Source organism: Scomber scombrus, chromosome 9 (genome assembly GCF_963691925.1).
Source record: "Scomber scombrus chromosome 9, fScoSco1.1, whole genome shotgun sequence".
In the NCBI taxonomy this organism is placed as follows: domain Eukaryota; kingdom Metazoa; phylum Chordata; class Actinopteri; order Scombriformes; family Scombridae; genus Scomber; species Scomber scombrus.
This window is the reverse complement of record NC_084978.1, coordinates 12,452,537-12,478,600: the sequence shown is the minus strand read 5'-3', so window position 1 is coordinate 12,478,600 and position 26,064 is coordinate 12,452,537. Positions and strand designations below refer to the sequence as shown.

At 38.9% G+C, this 26,064-nt stretch overlaps 1 protein-coding gene across 1 annotated transcript; it reads left to right on the top strand.

Annotated features, from left to right (window-relative positions):
• The first annotated feature begins 1,110 nt into the window (after positions 1 to 1,110).
• LOC133986401 (cohesin subunit SA-3) lies at positions 1,111 to 25,088 on the top strand. The gene is made up of 31 exons (XM_062426219.1): positions 1,111 to 1,145; positions 3,457 to 3,553; positions 3,902 to 4,126; positions 4,849 to 4,945; positions 5,280 to 5,356; positions 5,988 to 6,192; positions 6,791 to 6,942; positions 7,644 to 7,841; positions 8,244 to 8,342; positions 8,831 to 8,910; positions 10,308 to 10,415; positions 11,308 to 11,404; positions 12,319 to 12,421; positions 13,148 to 13,254; positions 13,700 to 13,792; positions 14,114 to 14,206; positions 15,232 to 15,432; positions 15,844 to 15,911; positions 16,002 to 16,089; positions 16,550 to 16,630; positions 19,506 to 19,598; positions 19,923 to 20,091; positions 20,515 to 20,645; positions 21,207 to 21,308; positions 21,545 to 21,678; positions 21,953 to 22,075; positions 22,306 to 22,484; positions 23,050 to 23,236; positions 23,890 to 23,982; positions 24,105 to 24,198; positions 24,698 to 25,088. Exons 1-31 carry the CDS (start codon positions 1,111 to 1,113, stop codon positions 24,746 to 24,748), a joined length of 3,660 nt encoding a protein of 1,219 aa, XP_062282203.1. The 3' UTR covers positions 24,749 to 25,088.
• The last annotated feature ends 976 nt before the right edge of the window (positions 25,089 to 26,064 follow it).

The following is a 26,064-nucleotide window of genomic DNA, read 5'->3' as shown; positions in this document are numbered from 1 at the left end:
GAAACCGTGTAAAGCTCGCAGGAGTCACACCGGAAACCCAGTGAGATTTACCTTCAAAGTAAATGCATGAGCCTAGTAATCTGCAGAGCAATGGTTTTTAAAGTAGGATCCAGAGAGTGGTGTCCTTGTTGGGGTTTCAGGGGGTAATTTTAATTCACTGTAAGTACGTCCATAATGTAACACAATGATAGACTGTATGACTGTTGTGGACATGGCTTTAAAACATCTAAAAGCAGAAATCTTATCAGGTGGACTGGGCGACAAAATCTCACCAGGTGGGGGTCTGTGGTCTAATTTGTGTCAGTTTAGGGGTCCTGGATGTGAAAAGATTTGAGAACTACTGCTATAGAAAAAGATTATAAAATATCAATGCAATAACTTATTTGACTCGTCTCATTACAGAATCCTTTTTTGGGTTTTTTTTGGCACTTTTATTTCTCATGCTGGGATGTTGTAGTGCACACCAAATCCTTTTCACAAAACAAGTGTTTAATTGACATAACTAGAATTTATATTTCTGGAAGTCTGCAAGTGGAGACTCAGATTTGGACAAGGAAATTTAGCTAAGCCTAACTAATGCAAATGTGCCACTTGTGCATTTCAGCTCTAAGCACCCATCACAAGTCAAGTAAACTTTAAATGTGTTGTGCACACTGTAAATATCTGGTAAGATAAAAAAACAATATGCTATACCCTAAAACCATTTAATATGTCAAATATTACATGTTTAATAAAGACAAACCTGTATAAAAGTATATCCTCAGTTCAAAATCAAAATAATATTAGATATTGTAATATTTTCACTCCACATTTGATGGGTAAAACTGGTGATATAGCGATAAACACATAATGTGAGTCCACAATTGTTTTTATTGTTCAATCTGAAATTGATATTTACAATGAAGATGCTCCTGTTTAGACATATTTGAAATTGAGAAGAACAGACTTTATGGCTGACGAGAAATAGAAAGACAATAATGTTCATTTCAGTGATTTTTTATTTTTTTTTTGGCTTGGGAACAGACATTTTATTGTGAAGTGTTTTACCAGAAGTTATGTGTTTTACCCTGACTAGCCTTACTGTGGTCCCAGCCTATCAAACACAGAACAATGGACCGTGCAGAGGCGAAAAAAGGGGGAGAGGGGTGAGAAGCCTGCGGTGGCGGGGCGAGGAGCAGCTGAGCCAACCACCTCAGGGTCCCAATACACTGGACGAGCATACAGCTAGAAATGTCTCCACATATACAGTATAATACAGTATATGGCAGTTAATATATCAACTTAAATATTAATAGAGTGAGTCAGTGTAGGAAAAAAAATCCAAAAAAGAACAAATATTTTAGGATGTATTACTTTTAAAACTCAACACTTTAAAATGTAACGGACAGCTTCAGCCTAAAAACTACGAAACTACCATGACGTATGTCGGCGGGATTGACCAATGACAATCAAGAGAGCGTTTTGAACAACCAATCATCTTCTCGTGTGATGGAGCTCTGGCCAATCAGCATCTAGAATCGCTTGGCATAGTTTAGCGCCTCCTTCGACTGACTTTTGGTCGACGACAGAAAGAGAAAAAGAAAATCCCATAAAACCTCAAAAGAAAGTAAAGTATTGATCAGCAATCATATTATCAGATGCTACAATTGCGTTATTAGTTTGTGAAATGATATGGTTTTTGTTGTAGGAGTCAGCTAGCTAATATCTTTGAAGCTAAAGTTGCCTCTGTAGGGATGTTAGCTTGTCTGTTGGCGACCCATAAAACAAAAAACGCCAATTAGCTACTAAATATCTATCAAATTTATCAAAATTTGAAGTGAGAAAAAAACATATAGCTATGTTAACCTATAACTAAACTCATGATGTAAATTATCGTTAGCTAACTTACTGTTTTAAAACGCAAGAGGGTTGTGAATATTATGGAGGAGGCTATGTCATTAGGTAGGGGATGCTAGTTTAACTAACCCGGTCTTTTCTCCCACACAGCAGGTTATTTTCCTCACGCAAGATTAAGTACCTGCAAAGACCAGCCAACCAACCATTCAGCATTACCTTTCAATCTCTGGCGCCTCACCAAACATGCCAAGTGAAGACTCAAATTTGGACAGGTAAATTCAGCCATGCCTAGTAAATGTTTCATATATGCATTTAACATGAGGAGACACCCATCAAAAGTCAAAGTAAATGTAAATATATAGTTGTTTAATATATTGTAAATTTTCGGTAATCATTCATTTGTATGTATATTATTATTGTGTGTATATTAGGGCCCAATTGATACTGGATTTTCGGGCGGATACCGATATTAAGGGGAAAAAAATTCTGAAATAGATATGTCAGTCAATAATTTTATATATACAAACAAACACATATTTTTTGCAATGAACTCTTAAATGTAATTATCAAACTTTTGACAGAGACTGGGTGGATATTTTAAAGTTTGACAATAAACTTTATAATATAGAAGGACATCAATGCACTGAAACAGCAAACGTCACTAAATAACTATAACTAACAAAATAACAAGAAAGAACATATTTATACATATATATTTAACTTGTATTAAGAAAAAGGATTAACTATACATTAAATGCTGCCTGCACAACAAACAAACAAACAAAAATGTCAGGTAACATATGTGACAGGCCAATATCGTCAGTATATTGTCATATCTCCAAAATCAAAATAACTGAGACACTGTCAATGTGTATGATGTACATGGTTAGAGCAACATACTGTATAGTGCCCAAACTGTCCAATAAAGAATGAAGAAGTGCTGAAACCATCTCCTCTGTAGCATTATAACTATTTTAGGAAAGAGGAATGAAGGAAACAAGGGTTGTTACTACTTTTAATCATAGATCAATCTGTTTATTGTTTTCTTTACAAGGTGATTAGCTGTTTGTTCTGTAAAATGTTGACCACTACTTCCCCAAAGTCCAAGCTGATGTCCTCAAATTTCTAGGTTTGTCTTGACCAACAAACCACAACCCAAATACCCAAAAATTTTTACTGTCATAAAAGGAGTATAAAAAACATAACATAATAACATGTGAGAAGCTGGAATCTGAGAATTTTGGCATTTCTTTTCTTAAATGGCTTAATTATCAAAATAGTTGGCAATTACTATTACTTACTTACTTACTATGGCAACTAATTTACTAATTGTTGCATCTCTAAAGGAAATGGAAAGACAACAATAATATTAATTTAAAGGGATTTATTAGGTAATGTCATGATAACTATAATGTGTTATTTTTGCCACAATAATTTGTCACTATAATGAAGAAACATAAGGGCAGGAATTACTGACTCATATTACTGACTCATGCACAAATGATCCGAAAAGAATTTAACCCTGCTAACTAATGAGCTCTGTCATTTTGTTAGTCTTAGTAATAATGATTTGTTGATGTCAACCTTTATCTTACGTCAATTTTCCTCCCTCTCCTTTAGCCTCGAGTCATTGGATGACTGCTCAGACTCTGGCAGTGACTTTGAGGTCACGATGAATGCCACAAAGCGGAAAAAACAGGCATTGCCCAAACCTCGGGTAAATTATTTTATTCTCTCCTGAAATTATTCACTCTTATTTAGATGCAGGTTATTCACCAGGGAGCAGATCAGGCCTATTATCTCGTCCAATTATTGTTGGTTTTATGGTGTTGAATCAATTTATCCCTTGGAGATTATCATTGTTGAAACATCTTTCCGTTATTTTAAAAGAAAGGGCTTAGCAGCCACAGAAATGAAATCTACAGATCTAAACAGCAACAGTGTGGTAGATGTGTGATTCAAGCTTACACCTTATCTTGTCATGGCTACCACTAATTCTGTTGACTACATCAATTCACTCTGAATCCCCTGCTGAGCTGCCCTTCTGTCTTTCTTTCATCCCAAGCCACCCAAGAGACCCAGGCGTAAAACTGCATTGAGGACGACGTCCAGCCCCAGTAGCAGTCCCATCCCCACTCCTCCAGACCCCTCCCTGCAGAGGCAGCAGAATCCCCGAGGGACTTCCAGGCGGGCCTCTCCTAGGCCTGTGACGAGAGTGAATGAGGGGAACCAGGGTATCAGTGCAGAGGATATCTATGATGCTGTCCGTTCTGGAAAGAGTGCTATGGTGGTGAGCAAACCCTCAACTGAAAAGCATGGAAGGAAGGGGGTGGGGGGTATAGAGATAAATGCATGAAGAGAGGGAGGTACAGATGGAGACATGTCTAAAAAGAAGATAAACAAGCCTGTTAGAGCAGACAATAAGAGAGATTATCATGTTGCTGTCAGCGGCTGACTGATGTAACCCTACAGAATTGCCTTTGATATGCGAAGGGGAAGGAGTGCTTTCATTGGGTCACGAAATCAGTGATTGGCAGCATGCGTCCATCCCAACCATTGTTGTGCTGTGCAAGCTCAGTCTCTTCTTGCTAAGAACAAGAAAGAAAGGACTATTTGCATAACAATAGAGGATGGAAAATGTTGTGAGTAGTTTAAAAAGTCTGCTACTACAGTAAAGAGCAACATCACAATGCAGATAATGATCCTGAATGAAGGGCCACTTTTATTTAACGCATTCAGAAAATCGGCTGAACTGTTAATGAAATCTAAACATCTTCGCACATATTTTGTCTTTTCAAATTTGACCATTTATATACTGTATCTTCTTAGAGGTTCTCCTATTATTAGCAGGACAACAGATGCTCTGAAGAGGAGTGTCTTTGTATGTGTTACACTGCCACGGTTAGCTAAACTGATTATGGGAAAAAAAGAGTGTTTTTTGTATAAATAATCTTCTAGTCCTTTGACCTGAGTGCAGCTCTCATTGGCTGCTATGTGCCTGTCACTCTTAAGACGGTGGTTGACGAGTGGCTGGACACCTACAAACGAAGCCGAGAGGCGGGGCTGCTGGTGCTCATCAACTTCATTGTTCGGTCCTGCGGATGCAAAGGTCAGAGGTCGAGAGGAAGGCTGGGAGGCGGGGGCTGTGGGTCAAAGTTCAACAGATTATCTTTCCAATTTCAGCACAGGAAATGATCAGCAGTCAACTATTGATCTCCCAGTATGCTAACGATGCAATATCTAGAGGCTGTGTTAATCCTGCTGATTGACGACAACAACATATCAATATTTTTTTAGTGTGGATTAAAAATGAAAAAAAATCAGAAACGTCTAATTTTATTTTTATTTTTTGGATCAAGAAGAACAAACAGAAGTGTGTTATCTATTTTCAGGGTTTATTATATTTATTATACTAGCGTGGAATGTTATGTCTTTTTTTCCAGGAGTGGTTAGCAGAGAGATGCTTGACAGCATGGACAATGCCGAAATCATCAGCACATTAACCAAAGAGTTCAATGAGGTGAGAAAGCTCAAGGAAAACATTACTTGATAATAGTTTAAGGGATGAGGCTGGTATTATTCTGTATTTTGTAACTGTCAATAAAGTCTATAAGAAGACTAATACTTCTATCTGAGCCTAAGGCATTTAGCTCCAGGTCCATTCATTCCTACTGTAGAAATAAATAATCAATAACTGGTCATGAATACATAGTTACATTTTTTAAAAGCAAAATAAGTTCCTAAAACAACCGGGCAGTTGTTGTAGTATAGCTAAAATGTTTCTCAAACAGGAGTACATTTTAAACATTGGACATTATATTTATCTACTGTCACCCAGTGCATTAAAAGATAAACTGATTGTTCTTACCAATCTGAATTTAGTTCATAGCTTTAATTGTCCCTTCTCACAAACAATAATCCTGCTGGAATTGGTTGAAAAAGTGAATGACCTCCATATCCCTGGAGTACAGCTTGATGGAACATGCTAATTACACTAATGCTGATAAATGGACTCATTAATGACTTAATCACAGGTTTGGCGCTGATGTTCCTGACTGATTAGCAGAGCAAACCACAGATTTCTGCTTCAGTTATTTGTACAAAGCATGGTGTGGGATATTTCATTGCTTTTGTTTCCTTTCCTCCTCCAGGATTCAGGGAACTACCCTCTGTGCACTCCAGGCCCTCAGCTGAAGCGTTTCAAAGCCGGCCTGTGTGAGTTTGCTCGGGTTCTGGTGCGCTCCTGTCGGAATAGTCTCATTTATGACGAGTACCTCTTCCCCTCCCTGCTGGCCATGCTCACCGGGCTGTCTGACTCCCAAGTCAGAGCCTTCAGACACACCAGCACCCTGCTTGGTAAGCATATTGCTTCAACCCTTACATGAAAAAAGGAAAAGCATAAACATACTGAAAACTAATTCACAAAGGAGTTTTGAGAGTAATAGGGCTACATTTTTTGAATAGTAGTCATTCTTGTATGCTAATTATTGAAATCACTTGCTGTAGTTTTTGGTAGTGAAGGAAACCTGCACTCCACATTTGTGATAGCAAAGGTTTTGCTCCTGCTTCTCCGGGAGGCAGAACAAACTGCTCATTTCAGCTGACATCTGCTTTAGTTGCTTGAGGAGCTCCTTTGTTTTTCAGAATTCAGTCCTATCTAGCTTGCTTTTGTAGTTTCTTTTGTATCCTCTGCTCATTCATGTGACTTCTTCCTGTTTTCAATCAAACTACACAGCCTATCCATAATGCCATTAAGCTGTTAAGTAAAGTGCTGGCAGGGAATTTCTCTCTCAAAAGGGATATATTGTTTTGGTCACTTAATGAAGCTATATGACTCTGTGGTTCATCCTGCGTAACTTATAATATTAGTAAGAAACAATGACATTTTGAAGAGGCAGACTGTACGTCCCTGCTTACAGGTAGCTCTGTGTGTGTGCATGTATTTCTCTACTAGCCATGAGGCTGATGACTGGGCTGGTGGAAGTAGCTGTGATAGTGTCTGTACAGCTGCAGACCACCCAGCGGCGACACAACATGGAGAATAGCAAGGGGGAGCATGACAGAGCCTCTGACAGGCTGGAAGAGCTGCAGGCCACCATCAATGAGGTGACATACGCACAAACACCCACTCATACACCTGTAGATCACGGTATTAAAGGTGTTGATATCTTGCTGTTTTCGTGGTAGGTGGTATAAGGGATGATGCAATATCTCCTAAGGGATCAAAGCAATAAAACTCAAATACACATATTTCAGATATTTCTTTGCATGTAAGCCCTTTTTAAACAGACTTTAACATGTCAATGGAACAATTCTCCAAAACGCTAACATTTTACAAAGTTCAGGTGTGTTGGACACAGCTTGTTTATTTGCTGATCATATTTTTTTTTAAACACCTTAAAGAGATTTTTAAGTCAATATAAAGTAAGTAAGCTCTCTAGGAGTTAAACAAAGGATGCTTGTTCATTGTGTTTTGTGTCTATGATGATATTGTTATCATAATCATCATCATATCATATCTCCTGCTTCCCTACCTTTGCTTATAGACAGGGATCACTAGAATGATATAGACTGATACGGAAATTGTAAAATTTAATCCTTGGTTAAAAAACCTTGGAAGAGTTGGAAATGAGGAATATTTTTAGCTATGAGGTTTGATTGCCCACTGTTCCCTTAAATGGAATGAAAGGTGGTCGGTCAGATGAACCATAGACTGTATATGCATTTGGTCGAATGCATGGACAGGAGTCCTGGTTGACCAAGTTAGTCATTGTTTGCGTGCATATGTTTTTATGTTTGCGCTGTAGCTGCAGGAAAACAGAGAAGAGCTGTCCTCCATGATGAACGCCACCTTCCGTGGTGTGTTTGTACACCGTTACCGTGACCGGCTGCCTGAGATCCGGGCAGCATGTATTGAGGAAATGGGCATGTGGTTGAAAATGGATCCTGAAGACTTCCTCAATGACGGATGTCTTAAATACCTCGGATGGACCCTTCATGATAAGGTGGATCACACACAGGCCGAGACAACAGACTAAAACATGATGCGTCACTATGATGTCATTCCTTTATCTGGCTTTCCACCTTCAGCTGGTGACATTCAGTGTCATAGAAGTAGCACATCTGCCTGCAGTGCTCTCCAAGCCAACAGTGGAGATAACAGTGACAAGGACTGCAGTGCATCGGGAATTGAGCATTCCAAATTTAGCAGCTTTTTATTTAATATTCATGCTTCATAGGCTGCAACAGTCTCTCACATGAGACACAACATTAGAATATCTGTAAACAGATGCAGGATCACATAAACACACTCCCACAACGAAATGTCCACTATGAACAGACTTGAGCAGGAGTCTGCATGCAGGTTATCAAGTGTGGGTTACTGTTCTTTATCTTCTTTCCCTCAGCAAAGTCCAGTGCGTCTGCAGTGTGTGCGCGCCCTGCAGGGTCTGTTCCAAGAGAAGGAATTCATTGGCCGCCTGGAGCTTTTCACTAGCAGATTTAAAGTGAGGCATCCCTCTGGATTGGAATCAACCCTCATTTAATGCCTCTTTTCTCCCTCCTTTTCCCCCTGTCTTTCGGCCTGTCTGCCTGTCTCAGCATTTGTCTTTAATCTATTGTTTCAGTGTATTGTATTGTTTCTGTTTTGTTGTCTATATTTTTGTGACCCCTCCCCTCATTTCTGTGCCTTTTTTGGATGTTTTTTTTAACATTCATGTTTGCTGTTATGGTCTCTTCCTTTGTCTGGACGTGTGTCTGGGTGTTTTAATTGCTGCCAATTACTGGTGCTTAATAAGCTCTTCTCAAACACATTAAAACCATCCTAAGCCACATGTGTTGCAGCAGATAAATGGTTTTTATGCCACAGCTTAGCTCCTAATCAGTGGGTTTGTGTGTCTGTGTATTGTTCCTGTTTGTCTGCATGCATGATTGTGCATGTCTGTGTTTGTGGTACCACATAACTGAATGTGTGTGTGTGTGTGTGTGTGTGTAGGAGAGGATGCTCAGCATGGTGCTGGACAAGGACCCAGACGTGGCAGTGGAAGTGGTCAATCTGTTGCTGCTGATCCAACAGTGAGGGGTTTCTCTGTCTGGTGGTTTCTCAGTGAAACCATCTGCATCATACAGTACAGGAATTTAATTTTAGGATATTAAAACATACAAATATAGTGCAGTCCCTTGGATCCTACTGTATATTACATTGTTCCTATACAAACTCAGACTCATTTCTTGTCCTTGTAATAATGCTGTCATATTATATTCAGAGCAAGTTTTTGTTCATTGTACTTTATTGCTTCACATGGTCAGTGTCAGTTTAGAGGTCAGGGGTCAGTTTATGAAATCCCTGAAAGTCTGTCTTAAAATAACTGACAGGTTTCTAAATGAACACTGACGCAATGTTTTTCTTGCTGTAATCATTCCTTCTGTTCATAATGAGATTAAGAGATCCCTTCATAATGCACTTTAAGTGTAAGTGATGGGGGACAAAATCCACAGCCCTTGTTCTGGCAAAAATGTATGTCATCCAAAAGAGCCAAATTCCCTCTTCTTGTTACAATGCTTCCACTGCAGCACAACAGGAAAACAGTCTGTCAAGACACAAAATGGGAATTTTTTACTTAAGACTGTAAGATGTTACAAATATATGCTCAGATTTTTACCTGACTATTGTTTTAACACTGACTTTAAACATTGTGAACCTATCCTTTTTATAAGAAACTCTTCAAGACCCCTGACTAAAAGTTTATCATCTAAAAAAGTATTGCACACTTAGCCACATTATATATTTTTTTAGGGTGAAAACAACCAAATACTGCGTATATCGGTAGTCTACAAAATTGCTTACTCATAACTGTGATTCTCTTTGTTATGAATGCTGATGATTCACAGTGTGAGTCGTGAGTTCTCACATTGGCCAAAATCTCACACCACTGACTCAAATCACGAATAATTCAGAGGTTGTAAGGATTGAGTAGGAAGGGAGATTTAAAAGTTATGAGGTTAATAAACAAGATTAATAAATATCTGTTTAATTATATCAACTGTTATAAAAATAATTTAAAAATCCTACAAAATACTGCATCCAAGTCTGCGATATTACCAGTAGATAAAAGCTGTTGAAAGTTTTTTAATGGACCAGTGTGTAGCATTTAGCAGTGAGGTTGCAACCAGCAAATTCAGGAGATAAGGTAAGGGTGGTAAGGAGAGAGGGGTATTCACTCCTTACCACCCTTACCTTATCTCCTGAATTTCACTGTACCTTAAAATAAATAAAGTGCTCATTCTAAGATAATCAAAAACACAACAATTCTAATTTTCAAGTGATTATACACTAATTAAAACATGCTAGATGCCGCTAAATTCTACACACAAGTCCTTTCATGTATAAATACAAATTACTTGACAGTAGTAAATTAAATAATGTTTGAATATCTCCTGTAACAGCTGTGTGTATGTGTGCACATATGCAGGGGGACAGAGGAAGCCCTGAGAGAGGAAGAATGCTCTCACATCTACCCTCTGGTTTACGCTTCACACCGGGGCCTGGCGTCTGCAGCCAGTGTTTTCCTCTACAACAAGTACACCTTCATCCTTCTTTTCCACACACTCAGGCAGACTAATGGGCAGAGTCACTAAAGGTTTTCCACACCTAGAACAATAACTATAACGTTAACTATAATGATAAGTATGTGAGTATCCACAACAATAACAGTCTGTAAACAGCAATGGCACACATGCGCTGTGCACTCCAGCTGTGTTGACAGCTTAGGAAAATGGATGTTGATGACATGTTACTGCTGTACGTGTGCAGAGACAGAAGAAAACAAACTGTTTTCACAGGTGGGTGGTGATTCAATGTGTCCCGAAATATTTCAGTTCCCCATAGTTACTGTGACGTTCCAGTGTTTACAGACCAAACTGCACCGACTGACGGTACCAGGCACTGAAGGGTGATGCACCTAAGTGCACAAACTGCATTGAGGCAGGGAAACCGGTCTGAAGCCCAAAAGGACGTCATTATAATTTGTGGTTTGGACTCCACCACCCACTTGAGTTAAAATTATTTTTAAATATTGATATATTAATAGTTATGGTTATAGTTATCGTTCTTGGTGTGGATTGACCTTGTCACTCAAGTTGTTAAGGCACAACTTTTTTGTGTTGCTCATATGGTATTTAACATATTTAACTGACACTTAAGATTTTATAGAAAATATCTTGAAATAGTTTAGTCTTTATAATGCAGGTCATTATAATGCACATGAAAGCCAGCATGGATGACACAAGTGATACTTTTTCACATTTACATGCAGTTTAAATTGTGTGTATAATATTTATTACTTTCAAGAGTTTAGGTGGCCGCCTCCATGTGTCATCAATATTCAACTAACCTTATCATCACATTATATCTAATTACTCATTTCTTTATTTTGGGTTAATGTAAAGTGAATTTTTGTGTGTGTGTGTCAGGCTGAAAACTGTGATCGCCGGTGACCACCAGGAGAACGATAAATGTGACAATGCCGCCTTTTTTCAAATCCTCATCTCCTTCTACATCCAGAGTGAGGTAACCTTTCTTTTCTTTCTGCCTCTGTATCCCTGAGTCAATCTGTCACTCTCACTTTGTTCTAAAATGTGAATATATTGACGAATACTATAAAGAAATGTATATATATATATATATATATATTTTATTTTCATATTGTGAATTTTAACCTGGAATTCAATAATGTGGAATTTGAAAAGGTTACAGGTTATATCTGGGCACATTTGAACTGGCAGTGTGGTCTGACGGAGCACTGACTGAGTTTGCGTTCGTAGCAGAAGTTTGATGATCTGCCATTTTATTTTCATGATGAATTGTAAACTACTGTTCAAATCATGTTTCATTCTGAATTCCTCATAAAATGCTGATCTAGCCCAAGGATGAGCAGGAGGTTAAATTTTTATACTAAATCATCTGCACATAAACCCGATAAAAGTTTTTTTTTTGTCTCCAGAACAAGCTGTTTGTTTCGTGTACAGTAAAATCTTAAACTATGTATACTTTCTGAGTCATTTATGTAAAAAAAAAAGAAAAAAGAAATTGAACATTTATTTTCCCAGCGTCAGTGTAGAAATTCAATAATAAAGCAAACTTGTCATGGGTAAAATAAGTGATGGTCAGTGTAGAGCATCAACTGCACTGTGCAGTTGGATACTCTCATGCATTTGTTTATCATTTAGAGCTTGTATAGGCTACCTCTTAATGAACTATTTATTGGACTAGGGCCTGCAGACTTTGCACACTGATTTTGCACTTTTTGAACACAGCTGCCATCTCTTCTTTCTTCTGTGTTTTATATTGTTATTTATGTGTACGAGTATGTTGTGGTGCGAGCTGTCAAATGAATTGCCCTCCAAGGGATTAATAAAGTTGTCTTAGTAGAGCTGTTTATCACCTATAGGTAGTTTGAAACACCTCATTCCCTCTTTTGACAGTTTCATGAGCATGGGGTGTACCTGGTGGACAGTCTGTGGCGTGTGGCAGGCGCGGAGCTGAGAGACTGGGAGACTATGACGTCATTCTTGCTTCAGGAATCTGGTGAGGAACAAGAAAAGACTGTTATTACACGACAAGCAGTCAAGACCGCACTCGCAGCTGAGACAGATTCAGTGCTGAGAGTTCAACTTGACACCGGGTCCTGACTGAATGTGAGCAAGCATCAGCGACAGAATCAGTTTGATCGCTTAGTTTTCTATTGGAGGGTCCTAACTGGCTGCAAGTGACGCAGTTGAAATTAAGAGTTATCTCTATGACACCTCATTTCACTCAAAAAACCTAAATAAAGTAGCAGCTGGCTGGATGGAGATCAACAGGGAGCTGGAAGTTTCTGGTTTAGGTGCTGTTGGCTAAATTGTTTGTCATTTCCTGCAAACAAACGTAAAAGTATTGTTTAAAAAGTTTGTACATTTGTGCTTTTTAAACTATCTGTTTAAAAAGTACAAATGCAGCAAATACTCTCCCATCTTTAGTAGAGATGTCTCCAGTCTGATCTGGATTGCACAGCTGATCCGTGGTACGTGGCTTGTTTACGTGATGTAACAGAACTGCATATTTAACAGATTCTGTGTGGACAGAAAGCGTCTGATGTTACATGATGTGATGTGATAGTCGGACGCCTGCTTGCTGAAAGGATACGGTGTTAAGCTGACATGTCATCATATAATATAGATAATTCTTGTGTTTCATCAGGTATATATGTTCCTGTTTTCAACACATGCCATCACCCACTTAGCTGTGCACCTGTCTCTACCCCTGTGTTGTCAGGTTTGATGTATGAGGAGGAGGGGGCTCTCATAGAGCTGATGATGTGTGCCATCAGACAGGCAGCACAGGCAACCCCACCTGTTGGGAGAACTCAGGGAAAGAAGGTGGTGACACTAATATATGGAGCAGTGAAGGCTTGTGGGGGCGAAAGAAATGTCATTTTTTGATTTTCCTTTTAAATTCATGTATCACAGGTACTCTTAGCTTTAGGTTTCAAGATGCAACAACTAGCTTTGCAGCAGTGAATTGAATACATTTAATATACTGGATAACTCTGCAAGGATACATTCATGTGTTTGAATATCAGTATATCCATCCAGAGCCTCCATACATTTGTTTGCATCACATTTCAAGACAGATAGTTTTGCAGTGATTGACAGGTGCTTTGTGTTTGGAGTAAACGTTTTATATTATAACTCTAAACATTCCAAGTATTTTAATATTTTCTTGAGCAGCAGTGGTCATGTATTTGTCTGTAGCCACACTTGCATGAGTACATGTTTGAACACTACTGTCCTGCGACTGTTTCACTGACTGTTTCTGTGAAATTAGATCCTGAGTATGAAGGATAAAAAGATCCAGGAGCAAGACCGGAGACGCATCACTACCCATTTCATCCCCTTACTGCCACAACTACTGGCCAAGGTAAACATGGATATTTCATAATCCTATATCTAATATTGTGGCTTAAACCTGCTAAACATACAGCAGCATTTCCTCATTCATTCCTGAATTAGTTCATTCATTCCACTTAGTTTGAATACATTTAAGTAACACTGTATTACTGTCACGTACATCATGATCTGTTCTTTGGTCAGCTTCGACTATTATGAGAATTATAATTTAACTGGCAGATATCATATGCTGAAGTATATGCTGAACACATCTCCTGTTTTGTTATTTAATATTTCACTAAGAATTGGGAAAAACATTGTGTTTTCCTGTCCTCTCCTCACTGAACTGCAGTATTCAGCAGATGCAAAGATGGTGACCCTCCTTGTCAAAGCTCCGCTTTACTTCGACCTGGAGATGTACAACAGCGCTCAGTGGCTGGAGAAGGTAGGAGGGCTACAAATGTGGAGGACTAATAGAATTAAACTGAATAAATAATTAAAATCTCTTCAGAAATTATGTCACGGCCCCTGTGAATCATTACATCTACATTGTGAGTGTATTTCTGGGTTAGAGGCCTAATATGTTAGACAAAGAAATTAGAGAAATTAAGAGGGAAATAGAAAGGACTCATATTTAGATATTTTTAATGGTTTCTGGTCTATTAGGGCTTCACAGTTACTCTTGTATGATGACCCGAAGCTTCAAATGTATAATGCAAAATGAAATAAAACAGATGAAATGTTTTGTTTGTTTGTTTTGTTTAAATCAAATATTTAGCATTTCACTTATATAACGTCGTCGGACTCATGATGAGACCTTTTTTTCAACCGAAGGATTGAAATCGATGCAGAACAAAATAGTTGTTATATTTTTTATTCTAAGCATTCATCCTCCTTGTGTAAAGCTGCTGCCTACATTACCCACAAGACAACTTGTTCCCGTTGCTGTGCCAACGGTGTATGAATGTGTATGAATGATTAGCTTCCCCTGATGTGCAGGTTGGCACCCTGCGTGGTAGCTCCTGCCATCAGTGTATGAATGTGTGTGAATGGGGTGAATGAAATGTATTGTAAAGCGCTTTGAGTGGTCGAAAAGACTAGAAAGGCGCTATATAAGTACAGGCCATTTTACCATTTACAACTGAACTGAGTTGGGTTGAGATTTGGGTGTATTATGCTAGTTGCAGCTAATGTAACCTCGAGCCCTGGCATCAAGCAGAGATGAGGAACAGGCTTTGAGGACTGGTACTCCCCACCTGATCCTTCGACGAATGTTGCTGCCTCAGGTTACATCACTAGAGACAGTTCAGCTTCACACAAAAGCTTTATACAATACAGCTTTTTCTCATATGCCGTCGTTCTCTTTTAAGACCTGTAAAATCAACAGGCTTCCTCTTTAAAGGAAAAATACACTCAACAAAATAAACATATATTCCTCCTCCATTCTCCTCTCTCCCGTGTCCCCTCCAGCATCTGGACCTGCTGCTGTCTCAGATATGTGGGATTGTGGAGAAGCACACAGAGGCCACTGTCTTGGAGGCTTGTGCCCAACTGGCCAACACTCTTAGCTCTGACCGCTACACCTTCTCCTCCCGCGCACACCTGGCATTCAGCCAGCTGTTGGACGGCCTGACTGAGTGCTTCAGCACCTACCTAAGTGACCTGCTGCAGGTGGGTGAGCATATATAATGTTTGCATATGTGCTCGTACAGTGAAGTAACAATTCATGCATCTATCTTACATTAGTTATATAAACAAGTCATTTTTAAATGTTTAGTTACAGTACATTGTGGCACAGAATTAAGTATCTTATTTTGGTTTCAGTTGTCTTTAAAAGCATAAAGTAAGCAGTTAAAGTTGATGAAGATTGTGGTCCAGAACACAAAAACAAAACAAATGTTAGAAACTGTTCAAAGACTTGTAGAAGAGTTGAGGAGTGATGAATCTCAGCTTCCAGTGTCTTTAATGTAAAAAAGCATTTTTAATTAATGAGTTGATTTTAGTTGACGTTATTTCTGGTGTAAAACCCCACATTGTGTAGCTTTTTCTCTCTTAAGAGTGTGCCTGTTTTTGTGTGTCCAGGGTACTGCAGATGACGATGACACATACAGTGCAGCCATTGCCTTGAAAAGGATTGCAGCATTGAGCAGGTGTGTGTGTGTGTGTGTGTGTTATAATATATCAGTAATACAGTCTGTTCTCTGTACTGAACAGAGTGTGTGTTCGTGCAAATTTTTCAGTGCCAAAGACCCAACAGGCTGGAAGCTGTTTGACTCCTGTCTCGAGCTTCTAAAGAGCAGGGTGGAGTCCAGAGACCTCGAGAAGGAGGTTTGTAATAAACGCACAAAGTTTGATATTTGCGTGCTGAGTTGTGCAGCGGTAAGAGAGGCCATAACATCGGGTGGTTCAAATGTCTGAGTGATCTGTGTAGATATTATATTATTAAGGAGCCATGATTTGGGAATGATACAACTCACTTTAGAAACTGCTTTTCTGTGTAATGCAAATTTTATTACTTGCCTTTCAAAGAAGACATGATTTGATGGTGTCTTTCACTTTTTATGCATTCAGGTTATGTCTGAATTTGTTGTATAACTGTGGGAGTTTGGGTTAAATAAGGCAAACTCGTTCAACCATGTTCAGAACTTTGCTCCTTTCTTAATGGAGGCATTCACATCTAGACATCTGTTATATTTTTAAGTAATTTTATGTTGATAAGAACCTGCTGTGATATTTTTCACCAAAATGAAACGGAGGTTAATCTTTACTTATCCTTGTGTAATTCCAGCTCATGGTGTCGGCTCTGAGGTGTGCAGCCTTCCACCTGATGTGGGCCAAAGTGAACGTGGTCAACTCCACACCAACCGAGGTGCTGATGTGACATCTAAAAAAAAACAGCTTTTTGTAATCTTCAATAACATCTGTAACATATTCGATGTTTAAAAGTAGTTTAGTTCAGTTTAGTTTGACCTTCTCTTTGGCACACAGAGCTGTCACTAGCTCACACACTGCGGAGAGTGCCAGTCTGCCTGCATGAGCCAAACCAAACTTTCATGATAACCGTCACCATCACAGCTCACCCCACGACGGCCTCGTTGGTGGCCTTCCTGTGTGTTTGTGGAGCTCTACTCGTCTGAATTGTTCCCCAGTTCACCAGCTGCACAGACAGCAGGCAATTAACACAACAATCTGTTAGTGAGCATCCGAGCCCCTAGTGACATTTATATCCCACTGCTTCACACTTTTTATTGCTGTTTCACTTCACTGTTTGTTCTGTTTGATTCTTCCTTTCTTCACTCTTTAACCCCCAATGCTCATTTCCAGTTTTTCTGCTGCGTTTCTCTCTCTCTCAACTTCACACACACACACAAGACGTCATCATTACTCAGGCCACCATTTGTGTTTTTATCTAAACAGCGTTCCAGAGGAAGCACGCACAAATCCCTCCCTCATGTTTAGTTATTTCCATCACTTGTTTGTTTTCATGTTTTGTATTTTCAACACTGAAATTGACGACTTTCTGTGCCTGCCAAGCACACGTATAGAAACACCCACATGCCGTTTAAACAGAATTAACAAACACGCAGATTAATTTTATCTGTGGCAGATTATTTTTGTCTTTGCTACCAACAACTTTAGCAGCAGGTTGGAATGTGTAGTTTACAGAAAGAGAGTCATCTAATGGGAAACATCAGAATCCATCATCAAAACTGGGAGGCTGCTGCTACACTAACTCCATACTAAATCACCTGTTGAATGGACAGACATCCAGTTTTTTGTCACAGTGGTGAAAGTTGTATTTCATAATGGACCGTTGAAGATGTCACCTTAGGCTCTTGGACATTTTTCACCACTTTCTGGCATTTTATAGACCAAACGACTAATTGGTTAATCAAGAAAATAATCAACACATTAATTGATCATGAAAATAATCATTATAATGCTTTCGTAGCTGTTCAGAAAGAGGTGAATTCAAATGATAGTCCAGTGGAAACATAATATGCACCCCACTTCTGTCCTACACTCACATGTATACACACATGGACAAAATTGTTGGTACCCCTCCGTTAATGAAAGAAAAACCCACAATGGTCACTGAAATAACTTGAAACTGACAAAAGTAATAATAAATAAAAATTTACTGAAAATTAACCAATGAAAATCAGACATGGCTTTTGAATTGTGATTGAACAGAATAATAAAAAAAAAACAACTAATTAAACAGGCCTGGACAAAAATGATGACGCCCCTAGAAAATATTGAAAATAATTTGACCATAGGGAAATGTTAAACTAAGGTGTGCCCTCTAATTAGCATTACAGGTGCCTTCAAACTTGTAATCAGTCAGTCTGCCTATTTAAAGGGTGACAAGTAGTCACTGTGCTGTTTGGTGACATGGTGTGTACCACACTGAACATGGACCACAGGAAGCGAAGGACAGAGTTGTCTCAGGAGATTAGAAATAAAAATTATAGACAAGCATGTTAAAGGTAAAGGCTATAAGACCATCTCCAAGAAGCTTGATGTTCCTGTGACTACAGTTGCACATATTATTCTAAAGTTTAAGGTCCACGGGACTGTAGCCAACCTCCCTGGACGTGGCCGCAGGAGGAAAATTGATGACAAATTGAAGAGACAGATAATACGAATGGTAACCAAAGAGCCCAGAACAACCTCCAAAGAAATTAAAGGTGAACTCCAAGGTCAAGGTACATCAGTGTCAGATCGCACCATCCATCATTGTTTGAGCCAAAGTGGACTTCATGGGAGACGACCAAGGAGGACACCACTGTTGAAAGCAAATCATAAAAAAGCGAGACTGGAATTTGCCACAATGCATATTGCCAAGCCACAAAGCTTCTGGGAGAATGTCCTTTGGACATATGAGACAAAACTGGAGCTTTTTGGCAAGGCACATCAGCTCTATGTTCACAGACGCAAAAATGAAGCATACCAAGAAAAGAACACTACTTTGTCCCTACTTTGAAACATGGAGGAGGCTCGGTTATGTTCTGGGGCTGCTTTGCTGCATCTGGCACAGGGTGTCTTGAATCTGTGCAGGATACAATGAAATCTCAAGACTATCAAGGCATTTTGGAGAGAAATGTGCTGCCTAGTGTCAGAAAGCTTGGTCTCAGTCGCAGGTCATGGGTCTTCCAACAGGATAATGACCCAAAACACACAGCTAAAAACACCCAAGAATGGCTAAGAGCAAGACATTGGACTATTCTGAAGTGGCCTATGAGCCCTGATCTAAATCCTCGGTCCCACATCTGTGGAAGGAGCTGAAACATGCCGTCTGGAGAAGGCACCCTTCAAACCTGAGACAACTGGAGCAGTTTGCTCATGAGGAGTGGGCCAAAATACCTGTTGACATGTGCAGAAGTCTCATTGACAGTTACAGAAATCGTTTGATTGCAGTGATTGCCTCAAAAGGTTGTGCAACAAAATATTAAGTTAAGGGTACCATCATTTTTGTCCAGGCCTGTTTAATTAGTTTTTTTTTATTATTATTCTGTTCAATCACAATTCAAAAGCAATGTCTGATTTTCATTGGTTAATTTTCAGTAAATCTTTATTTATTATTACTTTTGTCAGTTTCAAGTTATTTCAGTGACCATTGTGGGTTTTTCTTTCATTAACAGAGGGGTACCAACAATTTTGTCCACGTGTGTACACACTAATGAGGTGACATATCTGTCTCCCTCTGGTCTTTGTTCCTTCATCATCATCATCTGTTCCAGGCGGAGCTGAAGCGTCTGAAGAAGGAGGTCCAGTCGTTCTGCAGAGTCTGTCAAAGATGTTTGTCTCTGAACCAGACTGAGATCAGAGATAAGGTAAGAGCCTTATTACAATTAGCATCATCTCATATGTGAATTAACAGGCATGATTTGAGTATGTTAGTGGTTTATTACAAATGAAAAGGTTATTTTTAGTTTGTAAAAGTTTATTTTTTACCACATTCATTGAATAACAGTGAGAAATGTTATCCTTGAGACCTGTTAACTTTTTTATCTGAGTGTATAGAAAATATGTCTCAGACAAACTGACCAATCTACTGTCAGCCTATTCATGCTCAAAAACTTACAAGATTACAGATCTGAAATCTGAATTTTGATTGTAGAGATTCCACTGAAGTTTGTGTTTCCTCTCATCTTCAGGCATTTGAGCTTTTGTGCGATTTGATGGTGTTGTACAATGAGAATTCGGTCCGCTCTGAGCCCGCTCTCAAAACTCTCATCCACCTGCCCTCTGACTCCCTGCGTGCTGAGCTGGCTACTTTCCTCCTGGACTACGTCTTCACTGATCCCGAGGATGTCGAGCTCGATGGTATCAAAATGAATAAATAACCCCTAAATGACGGCAGAAGTGACATTTTTGAATTACTGATTTATTTTCATGTGATGATGTGTAGTGGTATGTAGTGTTTTGGAAATGAAATGCTCATTTTTAACTCTGCCAAAGCTCTCCCAGCGGACTTTACTCTCATTTATGCCTGCAGACACACTTTTTGATGTCCTGTTTTGCGAATCTGCTTCTGTAACAAATCTTTTTTTTCTTAGTGCTGCCAAATACCATTTCTCTCAGAAGCTTTACATCTTTCATCACGTTTTGTTCTGCTTCTGTTTTATCAACATCTCAAAGCGTTGTGCCTGCCACTCTAACTCTTATGTTACTTGTTAGTCTGTTACTTCCCCGTCTCCTCTTCTCCTTTCCGTCCTCACTCCTCACCTGCGGCTCTGACCTCTCCAGGTGAAGATGAGGAGTTGAAGATAACTGTTCTCCAGAAGAAGCGCAACCAGCTGGCTGGCTACTGTAAGTTGGTCATCTACGGAGTGCTGGACCTCGCTGCCGCCACGGACATCCTCAAACACTACAACAAGGTAGCGATGGAGATACAAGCTTTAGGGGATAGTTTACTTCCAGTCTAGTTCATTTTATAATACTATTACTACTTATAAGTACTAATAGTAGTATTACTACAACTTACTTTACAATGATACCCATCTAATTGTGTCTGTGTGCTCAATTTAACACAGTTCAGGATTGCTGTTAAATTTAAACATATTTCATTTTATACATCAAAGGGAACATATATTCACCTGCTGGATCTCTGTCAAAGCAAAAAGTGTTAATTAAAATGTTTAAATGAACACTTGGTTGAGTGGGAAAGTTCATCAGGTGAATTACTGGAAACAATTTGTCAAGAGGAAGAAATGAATGTAGAAGATGCGCAAGAGAGCGGAGGAGTGTGATAAAATCTTTTTAGTAGCAGCGATGTGCTAAGAATGAGTCACAGATGGTTAAAAGAAGCACAGATGACTACAGAGTGGATTATTTTTACCTTTAGACATTTAGTCAGCAACGCTAATTAAATCAATGCTAATTAAATCAAGTAATGATCATAACTAAAGTGTTGTTTTTTTCTTTTTGGGTTTCTCCAGTTCTTTAAAGACTTTGGTGACATCATTAAAGAGACCTTAAGCAAGAGCAAGCTCATCAATCCCGTACACAGCGCCAAGACTGTTTGTCTGACTCTGAAGCAGGTGTGCACTCAATAATAAATGTAACAAAACATGAATGTGAATTATTGTGTTGTGTTGCTTTATTTCTAACTTCTGGCAATTATTTGATTTTCCAAGCTAACTACAACCTCTGCTTTTAAGTGTTTGACAGAAAGTTTTAACCGCATCTGACAAGCCAGCAAGTGGAACAATCTTTCCATATCTATAGTGGTGTGTGAATAGCTTGACTTTTACACAACATGTTTGTGTGTGTTCAGCTGTTCTCAGAGATGCTTACAGAGGACCTCAGCATGCAGGATCTCGGTGAGATTAGAGATCTGGCCAAGAAGCTTGCCATGAGCTTTGGCATCGATCTTCATCGAGTTCGCAAACCACTGGTGGCCCTGCACACGTCAGTAACACACAAGTCACTGACAAACACAAACAGACCAGAGCTGTCTGGTTCACACTCTGTTTATTCAAATTTGACGTCATGGCTGTGAGGGCAGTTTTCAGCTCTCAGGTGCAGGCAGCCTGAATGTTAAAAAAAGAAAATCCTCTTACCTGAAAATCATCTCAGAATTGGTGATAAAATATAACAAATTAAGTTAAACATTAAAGTATTTTGCTCAATCCATGATGTAAATCTGTCTTTGATGTGTTTGTATTGTTGTTTTTCCTCTCAGAGACGGGATACGCTTTGCTTTCCTGGACCCTTATGAGGGAGAAGAGCAGCACCCAAACTTGGCCTTCTTGGAGATCCTCAGCGAGTTCAGTTTCAAGCTGCTGCAGCAGGACCGCACCCAACTGTGAGCCACAAGAACAAAAACCACATCCACACAAACAAAAACTAAACACAGACATTAATGCTTATGTACTCGTTCCTGAAATGTTACTTTAGATTGTGTATTAATTACGGTCCTGGATTGGATTTGATTCATTATAATTTAGTGAAACCTGAAGCTGAACTGCTGCACGTTAACAAAGGTTTGCAGGGTCTTTGTCCTCATCCCTCTGTCACTCTCTCATCCCCTCCCAGTGCAGCGTTCCTTAAATCAGTGTGTCCCAGCACTGCCCTCTCCTGGACGGCTGTGAGACATTATCAGCGTTCTTTGGAGGGACGCTCTGCTTCCAAAGCCAAAGACCATGAGGTGGGAGGAGACGCCACCTCCTCACTCGATACTCCTGTAGCTAAACGCAAGAGGACCACCACTCCGGGTGAGGGGGACACAGCAGTGTGTATGAATACACTCAGTACAGGAAAGGGATTTTGTGGGAGGATCAGAGATGAGGGTTGACTAAAGAACAGTGCTGTTGGAATTACGAATATGTTAAAGAAGGAAGGTTTTCCCAAACTAGGCTGCAACTAATGATCATTTTTAATATTAATCAAATTGCTTGTTTTTCTCACCTAACAGTCCAAATTCAAAAATGATTAATTTACAATTATATAAACAGAAAAGCAGCAAATCCTCACATTTAAGTGGCTGAAACAGGAGATAATTAGTGTTTTGCTTTGTTAACTTAGACTCTCTAATCTTTTGTCAACTAATTGATGATTACTCACAGCTAGTTGTTTCAGAACGCATGTTGCCTGAGTCTGTTTTCAGCACATGCTCGGTATGGAAATCCTTGTCAATGTGAAAATCTTTTAAAATCCACTGAACTGTGCAAGAACATTTGAAATTATGACAATTTCTTCTGTTGGCATAATTAGTAAAACACAAAATGTCACAGAGACCTTCTGTAGTGACTTCTACCTCCTCCTCTCCTCTGTCTCCAGGTTCGGTGTCCAGAGGATCCTGGTTGGACAGCAGTAGTGTCCATAGCAGCCTGCCAACCCCAGCCCTCACCTCCACCATGCTGAAACAGACGGCAGAGCAGAAGACCTCCAGGAAACCAAGAGCCAAAGAGTCTGATGTGGGCAGTGGCTTAACTGAGCCGGAGTCTGAGGAGGAGTTTTCCTCAGGGTACGCTGCATTTTATCATCAGTGTGTCTGCAGTATCGACTATCTACACATCAGAGGTTTGAAATAGACAAAGTGGTTTCAGTCCATCACCGAGTTAAGGGATGATCACTTTCTGAAGCAGTTTTTTTTATCTAAAGGTCTCTGATTCAAACTTCTCAAATGTGAATATTTTCTGGTTTCTTTAGTCTTCTGTGACAGTGAACTGAGTGTCTTTTGAATTTTGGTCGGGACAAATAAAACATTTTGAGGAGCAGTGATCAACATTTTTCCCCACTTTATGACATTTTGTTGAACAAAAAACTGATCGATTGAGAAGACAAGCAACAGATTGATTGAGAGTGAATATAATTGTTAGTTTCAGATGAAATTGAGACGTTTCCACATGCCAACGTGTCAAGAGAAAACGCAAAGTCATGACGATTCATCGTCTGGGACTCAATCAGTAGTTGTTGAGATTTAACACAGGATAACCGAAAACTTCTACCTGCCAATGGCACTCAGGCAAAAGTCAAGTCAGCATTTCATGTCAATCCATCCAATAATTGTTGAGATATTTCAGTCTGGACCGAAGTGGAGGACAACCTGTTCGACAATGCCGACCCAAAAAACGTTTCCAGGGCTACCAGTGTTTACTACCTGCTGCTTCTCTCCAGGTTTCAGATGCGAAAGGTGAAACCCACCAGACATCGCCACTCCTCCTCCAGCCAGCATTTCCCCACCTCGGACCTGAACTCCCACCTCACCCTGTAAGACGAGGACACAAACCGTGTCATCACAGATTACTTTTTTAATATTTATAACATTTAAAAATTCTCATTAAGTGACGGCTGATTAATTACAATGTGAATGATCTGCGTTTGCTTTTCAGACTTTCTCTGATTGAGGACGAGATCGAAGAGAGAGAGGAAGCTGAGATTGAGAATTATGAAAGTGGTTCTGACAACGAATCTGCGTACACACTGGTGAGTAAAACAGTCTTAGTCAAACGTTAAAATAAGATAATATATAATGTAGTTAAAAGCAGAAATTAACCATCAGGTTTACTGTACTTACAATTAATAAACAATTTGTGCTTTAGATTTTATATTTGTATGAAGGAAATTATTAAAAATGTAAAAATAACCATTTATAATAAAAATCAGTATACTTGAATTTCTATTCCACTATTTTGTATCAGGCCAACTTCATCTCAGCTGCCTGTGATGATTCATTATACTTTTAATTTGTAGAGTTGACTTTTATATCTAAATGCAGCACTAGAGAATGATATTTTAAATCATTGAGATTTTTCGGAGGCGGCCCCTGTTTCTAATGTGACAGATGAGATTGAGCCAAAGCTACGAGTAGTAAATAAATGACTGGAGGATTTTTAGCTTTTTTTTTGCTTGGCATGACATCAACAAATTAACGACTACATTCCTGCACAGCTCAGACTTTCTTTGTCCTGTTTTTGCTTCACAGCCGTCCACACGTCACACCTCAGCGAGTGTCCTTGATGAGCTCTTTGACTGAGGACACAGAGACCCGGACTGTCCTGGGAACCAGATTACAGGCTCGAGTACATCTCTTCAACACTGCTGCGTTATTCACTGTTTTCAGTTTATTTGAGAGGAATAAATATCAGGGCCGTCTGTTGACCCCTTATCGACTCCACCCTACTAGATCTATTTCAGTTATTCATTTTGTTGGAGAGGTAGAGAGAAAGACAAAATAATGTTCATGAAGTCTGGAGACAAAAGTTGTTACAAGTTTTTGGAGGAATGTTAAAAATGCCAAAAGTTCAAAAGAAATGCGTCAACGTTTAGTTAGTTAGATCCTTGTGGTCTGGATGTAAGCCGAGTGTCTCTTCCGGTGTTCCTTGTTGTGTTCCATGTTGTTTTTGAAGGACTTGTTCATTTCATTTTGAATAAAAGATGCTTAATTGTGCGAAGTAAGTCTGAAAGTGTCTCAAAGTCTGATGGACATGAACTAAAATAAACACAGAAACGTAACAGCAGTGCAGATTCAAGAAAAGACATGACAATATCATCGGGACGGGCACTTTAGGGACTTATTTGTCAAGACATATATCACATAACACAACTATAAATGAATCTGGGGTTTAACTTGTACACATCCATCTTCAGATCATCACTAATAGTGTTTTACTTCTCTAGTGCATACATTGTAGTCTCATGACTGGAGGACATAACCACACATTTTCCCTCCTCCAACACTATTAAATGAAATGTATTGAGGACAAAGTTTAAGAGATAAGGAAAATAATGTTAAAATAAAAATAAATACTAAATATACTGGTATATACATTTTTGTTATGATTAAAGATCCTCACCATATTAAGATAAGATATTCCTTTAATAGTCTCACGGTGGGGAAATTTACATTACTGCACAATAGAAGAGTGTCAATAAAGAAGAGTAAATAAGTACAAAAGCAATAAAACAATAGTAGTAAAAATATAGTAAGGTAATATTATGAGTTTTATATTGTAATTGCACAGATTTAAAGTGAAAAAATTATATATATATACATATTGCACAGTTGAACTGAAGTAGTAGTATACCTGAAATACTAATATTTCACCGTCATGTACATTCAAAAATAATAAAGTTAAGTCAGCTATTAAATCACCAGTAATAAGTTAAAAAAAAACATCTTGCCGGAAGCTTTTACTATAGTCACAGTACCAAAAAGATTTAACAGCTTATGGAAGTGCAATGCAAAGGGGTATGTATGTAATATTATTATTATTATTATTACTATTGTTGTTGTTATTGTTATTATTATTATCATCATCATTATTATTACACCTCTTATCTGTAATGATG